Source organism: Echiichthys vipera, assembly GCF_963691815.1.
Source record: "Echiichthys vipera genome assembly, chromosome: 6".
Lineage (NCBI taxonomy): Eukaryota > Metazoa > Chordata > Actinopteri > Perciformes > Trachinidae > Echiichthys > Echiichthys vipera.
Window position 1 is genome coordinate 19,207,861 of NC_139831.1, and position 13,885 is coordinate 19,221,745.

The following is a 13,885-nucleotide window of genomic DNA, read 5'->3' on the forward strand; positions in this document are numbered from 1 at the left end:
TATGCATGACGCAAATAGTAAGGGATCAGCGGTAAACGAGGCCACGCATTGTCTGCCCCCCGCCCTCCCTCCCTCTGCTTGTCAGGAAGCAAGCTGATTGGCCGAGGCCTAGCAAAGGGTGCCCGGGGATCCAAAACTGCAGGCCGCACTTAGCTTACCGTCAAAAATAAACCAAAACAATAACAGACTAAACTGAGAAGGGGGAGAAACACCGATAGAGTCAGAAGACGACGCTATCAGGTAAAATTATTTTGAATCTGTTAGAAAGGCATGTGGAATAAGACGCGAGGGCCCAGTCGGCCGTAGCGGGCCTCTTTCAGCCTTTTGGAAAACAACATGGAAGATAATGCGGCACCAGCGGCTTCACTTAGCTTAGCACGCTAGCTAATCTGCGGACGGCCGTCGTCGCTTAGATGATAGCGACACAGTCGAACAATCATCGTATAAGACATGCCGGTTCGTTGCTTGTGCTAGTAACTTTATTCGCACTGTGACTGTATGTTTAGTTGAGACTTGGGCGGTCAAATAAGATCGTGTTGTTTCCTTGAATTAGCCTTTGTGCTAAAACAAAATGGCGCTCGCAGGAACAGCCCTAGCTCGCTGGCTAGTTAACTGTTAGCTCTGGTGGGTGGAGGGCGGTAGCCGCCCGAGTATGAGTTGCATAACGTCTGCAGTACTTTCATTGGCGGCCATAAACTCTAAGCATGTGTAGTTTTGTGCCACAGTCCAGATTACAGTGTTTTTTCAGACGACATCGTGTTAGTTTTATCCCAAATTGACACCAGGGACCCGTAACGTCACTACAGATCATTTGCAGACATTACGTATTTGGCTTATCATGTGACGGCAATGCATTTCCTCTCGCAAAAACAAGCAGAACTCATCTTTCAAAAGCAATTCAGAGCCGCTGCCTGTGTGCTCTGAGTCCTCCAGCACACTGAGCGGGACAGCCCTTTGTCTCAGCTTGGTTGCAGCCATCATACTCAACCAGCTCCAGGTGATAGCTATATGTCCCCAGGTTGATGCTGCTTGTAGTACTCTTGATAAACAATGGATGGAGCCAGTGGTCAACAACATATCCGCCCTCCTCCTCCTCAGTGGCAGCAGACAGTTTTCCTCCCTTCGTGTGTTTTTAAAGTTACTCTTACAGGGACCATCATGTGTGGTGGCACCAGTGCCCTTATTATAAACCTGAGCCCATGTACAATGAAATGTCTGGTAATGTCTTTACAGCATTTAGACTAAACTTATCCATTCATAAGCCATTATTACATGTTGTCTCTTATATTATCACCATGTTTGATTATGAGTACCATTTGTTTGTTTTTCTTCATCAGAGGGATTGATTTCCTTGATGGAAGGAACAACATCAAATATCCCATTGGTTTTATTCTAAGGGTTTTTGTCATCAAATGTGAAGGTATGTATTAACAACTAGCCAGAGTGGCATTGTTGGTTGGTGCTTTCACTTTCATTTTTAGTAATGCACACTAAACTAAGTGCAAGGAAACAGCTAACAAAGTGTGCACTGTAATTTCAGTCTTTTTTCCGAGTAAAGACATGGATCAAGGAGGAGGGGTGTTGGAGTTACACACTCAGGAGCTGAAGATGCCCCATGCTATGATCATGCAAGACTTTGGTAGGTGGTCAAGTAGGACACGGTGTGAAAACCAATAATTTCTGCAGGCAACATGTAATCCAAGACACATTACCTCAAAAGTGAAAGTAAAGCGTAAGCCCGAAGGTCTTAAAGATGAAACCTTGAGTTTCTTAGAGACATGGAATTACTGTTACACACATACATAGGTACATACAGTTACTAAATGGGTTTACTGTGTCACATCTGTCTGTGACATAGTAACATAGTACTGACCAGATGATCATGTATGCTGGATTTAATTTCCCATATGATATGAATGTTCCACAATTGCTGTTTTTTTCTAATATTATTTTTCACAGAGTGTTATGGTTGTGGCAATCTGTGTGTGTACTGAAAGGGGTCCCCTATTAACTGCATACCCTTTTTACTAACAAAAATAACTTTTACACAACAACTAATAACCCACAACTAGCTCTTTTTAACAGGGCACAACATCATGGCTCACAATCATTTGTAACACTAATTATTGTACACTTACAACATTACACTGCTGAACAACACATTTTTATATTACATGTACCCATGACAGTATAATAAGCCACTAGAAACCTATAATAAGGCCTAATCGTGGAAAAAAAAACATACTGTTATACACATTTTTTGTCATACCACAGCACTACAGTAACATTACATGTTCAGTCTGACAATCTCACAGCATACCAGCAACAAGAAAGTGATACTCTTCACAAACGTGACTGTAGCTACAATGTGTAAAAACCGGTGGGTTGTAGCTTTAATTGTCATTTTGTTGATTAAAAGTCTTGTCATGCATCCCTTTCTGTATCTTGTGTTTACAGTTGCAGGAATGGGGGGCCTGGCTCACATTGATGGAGAGCACATTGTGGTGTCTGTGCCCGAGGGTATGCTTCTTTCTGATGTGATGACGGACGAGGGCATCCTTCTGGAACATGAGCTTGAGGTGGAAGGCCTAGAGACTCATGTGGTTCACGGCCTCGAGACAGAGGTGGTTGAAGAACTGGAGACAGAAGTGGTGGAGAGCCTACATGCAGATGTAGAGGGCCTGGAGGCAGAAGTGGTTCAAGGGTTACAGACCCATGTAGTAGAGCTGGAGGCTGAGGTTGTCGAGGGCCTAGAGGGTGAGGTGGAAGTGGAGGGTCTGGAGGCGCACGTGGTGGAGGGCCTGGAAACTGAGGTAGATGTTGAGGAACTGGAAGCTCATGTTGTCGAGGGCCTTGAGGAGGAGGTTGAAGTGGAGGGTTTGGAAGCAGAAGTTGTTGAAGGCCTGGAGGTAGATGTGGAGAGTCTGCAGTCTCAAGGTGTGGAAGCCCATGAAATTACCACTGAAGACATGGTGTCCTCAGAACACAGTGTGATCATGCCTGAGAATATTCTGGGCACAGAGGTTGCAATTGAGGAAGATCTGGACCACCATCATCACCATCATGTCCTAACCTCAGACCTCATCCAGGACTCAAACCACCACCACGATGACATGCCAGACCAGGTGTTCGTGGCAGAGCTACTGTCTGAGCACCAGGACAACACTCTGGACCACCAGCTTGTGTCAGAAGGCTTGATGGTGACAGAGGCCAACTCGGAGACCATAATCCACCAACAGCTGCCAGCTGAGGGTGTTCCCCTGCAGACAGACGAGGATGATGATGCAAGAAGCAGCTCTGAAGATTACCTCATGATCTCCTGTAAGACAGCTTGCCATATAATTACTTATATTTATAAACATGGTTCTTATGTAATGTTATCTTTTATTATTACTAATGTTTGATAACTATGCTTATTTGTGTTGCTGTAGTGGATGAGGTGGGAGAGAAGTTGGACATTGGAGACACTCCCCTGGAGATCAGCACTGAGGTAATGGAAGACAAGGAATCTAAAGAGGAGGACGGTGCTGAGGTCATCAAAGTCTACATTTTCAAAGCGGAAGCAGATGACGATTTAGGCAAGTGGCTTTTAAGATCAATGAAATCTTTTCAGAAATACAAGTTAGTAGATTTTTCCCTGTTGAACTAAATGCAGATCATGGCTTTGATTAAATTGTCTTTTTTTCTTCTTTTCAGGTGGAACAGAGGTAATAACGGAGGATGATTACCAGAATGGCCATCCTGATCTGGAAGCTGCATCGACAGGCAGACTGGGAGTTGGCCGCGACAAGATGGTCTACATGGCAGTCAAAAACCATCAGAAAGAAGAAGAGGATGACGATGATGACAGTGATGAGGACGATGATGATGACATTAGTATGTTCCTTTGTGAAACAACTTTTAGTCCATTTTGTCAGACAGGTTGTGCTGCTGTAAATACATAGATGGTGTCCTCAGTATTTGTTGAGAGGAGATCAGTAAAAAGCAGGCTGTTGTATGCTGCAGCATTATTTTAGATGACTTATTCAACAACAAAATGTTTTGTTTTTGTTACATCTGGGCAGTTTGTACAGCAAATGTAACAGCTTGGATATATAACATGTTTATAACATGATAGTTCCATATTTTTGTCACATGTCTCACAATGAAAAGTGTCTTCTTTCTTGTTGATAATGAAATCTAAACTGTCTTTACAGGTAATACCATTGATCAGGTGAAAAATGGAGCAGCTACACCATTTCTGCAAATCCGAGAGGGGCTTGGTGCCAACCGTGTCCTGAAACCCAAAACTAAGAAAAAGAAGAAAGGAGACACACGACAATGTCAGACTGGTATGAACAGCATACCATTCTGTGAAGATGAGATTTGTATGATTTGCTAATAAGCATTTAACTCTTAAGAGGTAAACCATATTTCAAGTTGATTTCTTTATTTTTCAACCATCTCTTTCAGCTGTTATTATTGGACCAGACGGCTTGCCTCTGACTGTCTACCCCTGCCACATATGTGGAAAGAAGTTTCGCTCAAGAGGCTTCCTCAAATGCCACATGAAGAACCACCCGGACCACCTGCTTAAAAAGAAGTACCAGTGTACAGACTGCGACTTTACCACCAACAAGAAGTTGAGTTTCCACAACCACTTGGAGAGTCACAAGCTACTGAGTCACAACAACGAGCGCTCTCCAGAATACAGTGAATACACGCGTCGCTACCACGAGTCCAGCCCTTTGGGCTCTGACAAGCTCATTGTCAAGGACCGGGAGCCCAAACTGCATCACTGCAAGTATTGCGAATATGAGACAGCTGAACAGGGTCTGCTCAACCGTCACTTGCTGGCTGTGCACAGTAAGAACTTTGCACATGTGTGTGTCGAGTGCGCCAAAGGCTTCCGCCACCCGTCGGAGCTGAAGAAACACATGCGGACCCACACGGGCGAGAAACCCTATCACTGCCCGCACTGCGAGTTCCGCTGTGCAGATCAGTCCAACCTAAAGACTCACATCAAGAGCAAGCATGGCGCAGATCTGCCTTTCAAATGCAGCCACTGTCCCCAGGCCTATGCTGACGCACGGGAACTCCAGCGTCACATAGAGATGGTGCAAGGCCACAAGACCCACCAGTGCCCACACTGTGAGCACAAGAGCACCAATTCCAGTGACCTGAAACGACACATTATCTCTGTTCACACCAAGGACTTCCCGCATCAGTGTGACGTGTGTGAGAAAGGCTTTCACAGGCCCTCGGAATTAAAGAAACATGCGGAGACACACAAGGGCAACAAGGTGCACCAGTGCCGGCATTGTAACTTCAACGCTCCCGACACCTTCACTTTGAGTCGCCATATTCTGTCCTTGCATACTAAGGATCTCCCCTTTAAGTGCAAGCGCTGCCGGCGAGGCTTCCGGCAGCCCGCTGAGCTGAAGAAGCACATGAAGACACACAGTGGTAGAAAGGTTTATCAGTGCCAGTATTGTGAGTATAGCAGTACGGACGCTTCTGGCTTCAAACGCCACGTCATCTCCATTCACACCAAGGACTACCCCCACCGCTGCGACTACTGCACCAAGGGCTTTAGGAGGCCTTCGGAGAAAAGCCAACACATAGCCAGGCACCACAAAGACATGTTAATGTAATGTCATCGCGCACACAAACACTCCTCTTTCCCGAGTAAATCTGTGTCACACACCCAGAGGTAATTTTAGTGTATTAACAAAGAAATGACGGATGTACTGTTGATGAAGAGGACAACAATATAATTGCTGTTCTGTGTTCTGTGTTGTGATGGGTGTGATCCTCCTTCCCCAGGAGTAATGCAAGAACACATTTTAGATGGGGATGAAGTCTAAAAAAGACAGCTGTAAATTTTGTTTTGTTGCAGAAAATCACATATGAACATATATTCAGGGTCTCAAATGTCTATATTTTTATACCCACTCAGCTAGAATGCTGCAAGATGATGACTGTGTCCTATAAAACAGAAAGTGGTGCTTTGTGAACGTAATGCCAGTTCTAAAGATGATGTGGAATGGGTACCGGAGAAGTTTGCCAGCCTCCACATAAGTAGTATTTCTTTTCCTTATTATCCAGCTTTTATCCTGACATTTGTTCCAAATGGCATCTGGTCTTTAACGGGCAGGACCATTAATGTGTTCAGAAATGGTTTTGATTGATGTTAAAACACAGCGCACACCGTAAAAATATATTTCATTCATACTAAAAGTTGAACTTCCATCATTTTGGATTTCCCTCCCAAGCCTGAACACTTGGGGTTCCATTAAATGAATCATGTAAAAAATAGTCTGTATTCTGTTAAATATGTCTTAAAAGTTGAATCTGGTCTGTTCAGCAGTGTCTAACAAGGAGGAGAAATGAGGCAGTTGGTATATTAGTAGAATATCCCTTTAGTGCACACAACACATTTCTGACACAGAAGTCTACTTTATTATCTACTGCGATGGTGGCAATACTTCACAGGTGTATTAGTATATGAACTTGACACATGGTTGGCATTACATTCAACCCCTTAATTGATTACATATGACTGCCACTGTAAGTTACGTATGTGTGATGTCACCTATGACACAGATGTGCTCTCAGCTAACCATTTCATTGCAATCATGCCTTACATCTGTTGGTCTTTTTAAGCACTGAACACTGCTAATCAGAAAATAAGTGATTTTTAACTCTCAAACATGCTGTATCAATACCATTCACTCGGAGATTGTGTGTTTGAGTCAGTAGGAAGCACTTTAATAACTTTTTTTTTGTATTTTAATTACATATATATAGATATATACTTATATCTATATATGTGTGTATATATATATGTATATCAACCCTAGATAATAAACAATTACAGAGCTTTGTGAGTTGGTAAAGGTAAAGATTGTTTTGAGTGTTATCTCTAGCAAGTGGGCACGATCCATTACTTCATCCAAACTGAATTGTCTTTGAAAGTGGTGGGTGAACCATTTATTGTTTTGTTCTATGGAAGTGATTTGGTTTTGTGTTTTGTTTGTACTCACTAACAAGTTTCCCAGACCCTCGTTCTACAGTCCTAAATAATCCAACCCTATCCCAAACATGGGATTATTCCCTCGAAGTCAGTGGTCATCATATTGGCATTAGTCTTTAAAGTATGCACATATGCTGTCTCCATGAAATTAATTGTGGTATATATTAAAAAATCCCTGCATTTCGTGTACCTTAGTCTATATTTTCTTTCAGTCTGATTGTGGATAAACTACTGGTGGGGAAGAACCAAAATAAACAATTATCTTTTTACACTTTTTGTCCTTGATGTTTATCTCCTTGTCCAAGTCTGTATATTTTCGTAAAACCTCTTATGAGTGTCTGTGTTTTTAGTTATAGCGATCAGTTCATCCGCTTTGAGTACAGCCTCTGCATTTGTTGTGGTTGTAAAATATTAGCCAACCATTTAGCAGTGGTGGAAATATGCCAGTAAGCCTCAGTAACAGTGGTTTCGACGGCCATTCATCGGTTTTATAAAAGTGAATTCAAAATGTCACTCAATTACGCTTCCTCTGGCACAACTTATAATACACTTCACGTAACTGCAGAGGAATTGGAAAATAGCATTTATGAAAAGAGTAACCCATACCCCCCATGCATACTTCAAACCACACATTTATTTAAACAGACCCCTATTTTGACCCCTGACAGATTCGATTGGGATCACAATGTTTTCCATTTAAATAAATGTGGGCTTTTGTGATGTGATCAGCTTCAGTAATGTACTTGGGCTCCTTCAAATTCAGACAACTAACTCCAGAATTTAGCCAAGAAGGGAAAGCTCAGTTAGACAGATGATGAGAGTGGAACCACATTTGTCAAAGTCATATTCGTTTTATATATATTTTAAAGGGAGGGTATGATTGATTTGGGAGTGGCCTTGAAGAAGAAGGATGAAACAAACTGAGACTGAGGACAGGAGCAAAGCGGAGGAAAGCGTAAAGATTAAGTGTGCAATATTAATACGGGTGCGTGGGGGCTGCTGAGGCGAAGTGGCCTTCCTGGGCGAATGTCAACACTTTATTTGTTATTCATCTGTCGGAGTGACTGCTGTCTACTCTGACTCAGTCTCATTAAATAGACATTTGCACCTTTTTCCTCCACACTGAGACTCCCGGGGGGAAATCGACTCTTTACGCACTGAAACGGGACGTGTTGCGTGTGAGATGTGTTGTCGTGCCTTGTTTCTCTTCCACGTCACCTGTCTTGAAAGATGTACGATGCCGGGTGCTAGGTGAAATGAGGCCTCGCAGATGAGCTCAACGCAAATACCTGATAAATGCAACAGCCGGTTCATTTTGTGTTGTTCCCGCAGAAAAACTCATAAATCACTCACTGGTGCAGCTGTCAACAAAGCGCTGAGATCTCAGAGATCGATATGCAGACAAGCAGCCATAAAATCACTTAGTAACTCTTCTTTCTCACTGCGTCGGCCAAGAACTCAGTATAAGTATGTGGGGCTGTTTTCCTCTGAATACACATGAGTAAGTAACAGCGGTGGCAGTACATTTTCCCATTTCCTGTCTGAGCATGCTGAACCACTATCTCTCCCAAGCCTCCGCTCTGTCTATTGTGGATCGGCGCACACACACACGCGCGCGCGCACACGCACACACGCACGCACCTAACAGCCTGTGAAGGCCATCACTGTGATAAGAATTGACAGACGTACAACGATAATCCAGCCGTTGCAGAAGGTCAAACTCATTTATCTGATGCAGTCATTTTCCCCATTTCTCCGAGGATCAATGAGCTATTGTCTGGATGTGATTACAATGATGAACCTGCCAGTAGACATCCAGTGTCACGTGCTGATACTCAGGGATTTTAGAGTGGCGAGTGAAAAGCTGGTGATTCATACACAAATATTTGAGTAACTTTCATTCACTGCCATGGCTTGATAGTTGACACTAATCCCACATATTTAGCTACTGTTTTGCAATCAGAGCATATTATTTGGGATATTTTGTTTTGGGTTGCTCTTGCATATTCCAGTGAAGGGAACAGCAAAATGGAGCAATGTGTCATCGACTCATCCCTGCTGGCAGACACCACTGCCACATTACCTCCAGATACTTCAGCGGCTCACATAACCAGATTGGTCCGAGCCAGATTGGCGGCGATGAGGCTGTAATTGCTGCATGCCAGCTGGAGACTTCAGCGCCTTCAGGGGAATCAGGGCCAGGATGTCTAGAGACGGGCAAAATTGGCCAGAAAAAGAACTGCGTGGTGGGACTGCGCATGACGAGGGACGTAGAGAGAAAAAGAGACACATATCGAGCATAAATGGCAGGCAGCCTGTTGAGTCTCTATACTCTGACTATAAGATGTGTCTGAGGCTAAATCCTCCGCTCATGAAGACTGTGTGATACAGTTGAAAGCTAATGTAAAACTTATATTTTGACTTTAAGTTGTGATTGTTTTGGATTTCTTTAGTTTTAGCCATACACAGGTCAATTTAAGGTCAACTCTGCAAACTCAGTACTTAAAGATGTTAAATAAGGTAGGACTGCTCATACATCATTGAGCTCAGTGAAGGTCAGACATGCAAGCAGCAATAGGCAAATCATATTTTGAGGGGGCATTTGACCAGAATAATAACTAATGTAGAATACCAACACACTGTATTTCGGATCAGAACCAAAGGTTATTAATGCTATGGAAGAGAAAAACCTTTCCTCTTGAGCACTCACTAGATGTCACTGTTATCCCATCCTTGTAAGAGACACTGACTGCACTGATTACTGAGAGTGCTGCCAAAAATAAATGCATCAAAATTAAATGTTCTAAGTTAGTGGCTGGGTTTAAATGACAGCAAACATAAGACTGGGGCAGTATACTGATTTTATTCTTACCACTGTTTATTTAGCCCAAATTACAAGTGAGCACATTGAGAACTGCGTGAATGGATGTTGTAACCACAGTTTTTTTTATTGTTGTTGTTTTTTTTACAATTATCTTCCATTTTATGGTAGGCATATTCGCGGAATGGATGAATAAATAAATTATACGGGCAAATCCCCCCCAAAATGAGTCACATTTAAATTGAGTATGTGGCCTTTTATGTTTCAACAATATCTATTAAACTTTTAGGTAAAGTGTCAGGCTTTACTACCCATGCCCTCACCCTATTTAACGTCATAGGATATTATATTTTGACCTGGATCACACAGCAGAGATGCTCGTCACCGCCTGTGGGCGTGGTTACGCTGGTGAATAACGCCGTGCCTCCGTTACGTTGCAGCAGAGTTACCGTCTGACACGAGAGAGGAGCGGAGGGACTGATTAGCTGACCGCCTCGCGCATATTTGAACCTCGTGTGATGGGAACCTCGGAAATCTTTTTATTCGTCTTCCTCTTCTCTCACTACTTCGGCACCATCCTCTTCATCTCGTGGCTCTTCATCTGCGGCGTGCCCACGGAGCTCTCCAACTATGGATTGTTTAATTGAAGTTGGGCCACCTGATCCTGTTTGCGCCAGGACAACCGACCAACATTAGAGTGAGAGAAGTCGTTATGGACAGTTGTGCAAACATATGCAAATCGTGGATTTCCTGCTCAGAGAACTGGTTTCAAAAGCAGAATTTCAATCTCAGGATATCACATCGATGTGCGCGTAAAGGACGCGGGCATATAGCGGCTCCATTCAACGCTGTCTGAAATACTCTGCGCTATGTTTTAGTTATTATGGGAGAACGCTGTAGTTAGAATAGAGGGTGTGTTTATGAGACGATGTTTCTGTTCCTGCCGGCTGTGATGTGAGAGTGGCGCCCAGCTTTTATTGCGCGCATACGGATTGTGCGCTGCAGCTCAGCCAGCCCCCGTTACCAGAGGCGATACACCGCAGCGGGATCTGCAATCTCTGACAGGCAACAGGCCTCACCAACCACTGTGTAAAGGTTCCACTGAAAAGCCTTTTTCAACTGCTGTCATTTGAACTTTCACCACAGCTGAGAAAGTTTAAAAAAAATAAAATAAAAAAAAAAGCTGCACACCTATCTGGTAAACCATGGCTTTACCAGATAGTGGCATGTCTGGGGAAGAGGTACCCTTCCCAGAGATTATAGAGCTCAATGTTGGCGGCCAGGTGTACATAACTCGCTTTTCTACCCTCACAAGTGTGCCAGACTCTCTGCTGTGGGAGATGTTCAGTCGAAAGTCAGCTAAAGGACTGGCCAGGGACACCAAGGGTCGCTTCTTTGTGGACCGTGATGGCTTCCTGTTCCGTTACATCCTGGACTACATGCGGGACCAGCAGCTGGTCCTACCAGACCACTTCCCTGAGCGCGGGCGTCTGCAGAGGGAGGCTGAGTTCTTCAACCTGCCGGAGCTTGTCAAGCTGCTGGCTCCCAAAATCAGCAAGCAGAACTCCCTTGGTGATGAGGGATGTCAGAGCGACCCAGAGGACTCCTCGCCTGGGATCGACACGGCCCGTAACCTCGGCTCCCTGGGTGCTGCTGCTGCTGCCTGTGCCAGCCTGGTGCCCGGTGTCATGGATGGCAAACGCTCCGGGTTCATCACCATTGGCTACCGGGGCTCATACACCCTGGGCCGTGACAGCCAAACCGATGCTAAATTTCGCCGGGTGGCACGGATCATGGTGTGTGGGAAGACCTCTCTGGCCAAAGAGGTGTTTGGGGAGACGTTAAACGAGAGCCGTGACCCCGACCGCCCCCCTGAGCGCTACACATCCCGCTACTATCTCAAGTTCACCTTTCTGGAGCAGGCTTTTGACAAGCTGGCTGATGCGGGCTTCCACATGGTGGCCTGTAATTCCACCGGAACCTGCGCCTTTGCCCATGAGCAGACGGACGACAAGATCTGGACCAGCTACACTGAATATGTGTTCTACCGTGAGTGAGACTTTGTTCCCCTGGCCCCCCACCCTGTCTCCAAGTGCCCCCCACCCCCACCCCCTCTCCAGCCTCCAGCCATCCTGTCCTCTCTCTGATGGCTCCTGCACCAGTAGATGTACCTTAGATGTTGTGCCCCTCCATCTCTCTCTGCAACCTCCAGCTTTTATCCTATGAACAGTACCCAGCTGCTGCTCAGACTCTTCAAATCTGCAGCCCTCCCCCCACTCAAACCCCAGATCCGTTCCCCTCAACCTCAGGGCCAGCTTTTGTCCTTGCTTAAACCACCACACCATCTAGCTGTAGTCCCCTGGGTCCTCAACAGCAACCCCACAGCCTACCCTGCAGAGACTGATACCTTCTATGTACTATTTCCCTTTTGTACTCTATATATTGCTATATATTGCATCTGCCTTGGTGAAGCACAATACTGTATCCAAGAGCTAACTTTGCGCCCCAGTGTGTCTACATGACTATCAAAGCAGTCATAAGGGCACAAGGGAAAGGGCTTCAAACAGTGGCCGTGATGTACAGCGCTATACTTTGAGCTTACTCGAGCAGATCGGACTCTCTTCTGCTCCTCTGAACTAAAATTACCAAATAATTGGACATCTTATCAGCCTTGAGGGACGCGAGCAGCCCAAGCACAAGAAAGAAGTGTAACACAAAAATCTAATTTCCTTTAAATGTGTCTACTACCATGTGTTTGGGAACGGGAACGTGCCATACAGTAGTTTTATCTGTTCAGCTGTTGTTGTTGTGAATGAATGAGGGTTATGATGCTACTCTCACATGGATAGAGGGAGAAACAAATGCATTGAAAGTTTTATTTTGAAGGGGAACAGTAGAGCATAGGTGTGTGGAGTTTACTTATCAAAACTGATTGATACCAACTGTGTTGTAAGCGATGAGATCTCATAGACAGAAAGGCAAAAAATGGTTGCCAGATGAGGGGTGTGTGTGTGTTTGTGTGTGTGTGAGGTGTGTAAGTGTATTGATTGTGCAATGGAGCTTTCGCTATTTTAATCACCCACGCTTGGGAGGGCCGAGGAGATGGAAGATGTTACATCACTCGCAGCCCAACGCTCTATTTCGTTCATTGTGCTTCGTTGACATTTTCTTCGCTCAATGGCATATTTAAGAGCATTTTTTTAGGTGAAGTGTTTCTTGGCAGGCTTGCACCATGACTACATGCCGCCATCCCCCAAAAATTGTGATGGTCACCTTAGCGGCTAACGTTTTGAGTGTTCTGTAAACAATAATGTTATTCTTAATACTCAGTTCGGTATAAGTTTAAGCTGTTGCATATTTGATGATAGCTCTCACTTACTGAAAGCAAATACCTTTCGAGAAAGGGCAGGATTAGGTCCAACGTTTTCACACTACTGTAGCAAGGGCATTGGGAGGGCGGATCGAGTTAAGAAAGGGTCGTTTCCAGATACAGCCTCAGGACAGGTCTGCACATCATATACCTCAGACTAAAACACAAACTGAAGGCACTTAAGATCCAGCTGATGACGTGAAAATGCAGACAAAGTTAGGACAAATATCCCACGATACAAGATTCAGAACAAGAGGTTGAATATAAAGTGATTTTAGGGTCGAGAAACAGCCATTGAGGCAGTATATTGCAGGATTTCTCCTGAGCTAGAAGAATAAATGTATTCTGAAATGTCTAGAAACCGCAATGTTGTGTTTCAGTGTGATAAAGTGCTGTTGACAACTGAGTCAATATGTTAGACCTGCCGCAGTGTGTTGCTGCAGGTGTAGACAACACTGAAATTAAAAGTGTTCAGCAAAAAGCAAAAATTGAATTGTCAAATAAAAGATGTTTTCTTTCTATGCCGGGTGGTACTTTCCATGAATGACTAAATGTTTTCTCAGTATTAAATGCAATTCAGTGCAAACGTTGAGGAAAGTGGTACGACAGAATTGTCCTTGGACATAAACTCTACTCATAATAAATGTTCAACACTCTACCCTCAGGCATCTCCCTCATC

General features: G+C 44.3%; 2 protein-coding genes across 3 annotated transcripts; both read left to right on the top strand.

The window, feature by feature from the left end:
- The first annotated feature begins 101 nt into the window (after positions 1 to 101).
- Positions 102 to 7,222, top strand: znf711 (zinc finger protein 711). Of its 2 annotated transcripts, none has more exons than XM_083915633.1 (8): positions 102 to 240; positions 1,338 to 1,420; positions 1,541 to 1,639; positions 2,458 to 3,321; positions 3,432 to 3,578; positions 3,697 to 3,876; positions 4,197 to 4,367; positions 4,453 to 7,222. In XM_083915633.1, exons 3-8 carry the CDS (start codon positions 1,561 to 1,563, stop codon positions 5,631 to 5,633), a joined length of 2,622 nt encoding a protein of 873 aa, XP_083771759.1. In that variant the 5' UTR covers positions 102 to 240; positions 1,338 to 1,420; positions 1,541 to 1,560; the 3' UTR covers positions 5,634 to 7,222. The 2 variants fall into 2 exon arrangements, with proteins under 2 accessions (XP_083771759.1, XP_083771760.1); XM_083915634.1 differs by having other exon boundaries at positions 4,197 to 4,331.
- A 3,069-nt stretch (positions 7,223 to 10,291) lies between these two features.
- kctd12b (potassium channel tetramerisation domain containing 12b) lies at positions 10,292 to 13,677 on the top strand. Its single transcript, XM_083915877.1, has one exon. The coding sequence runs from the start codon at positions 11,042 to 11,044 to the stop codon at positions 11,891 to 11,893; it is 852 nt and encodes a 283-aa protein (XP_083772003.1). The 5' UTR covers positions 10,292 to 11,041; the 3' UTR covers positions 11,894 to 13,677.
- The last annotated feature ends 208 nt before the right edge of the window (positions 13,678 to 13,885 follow it).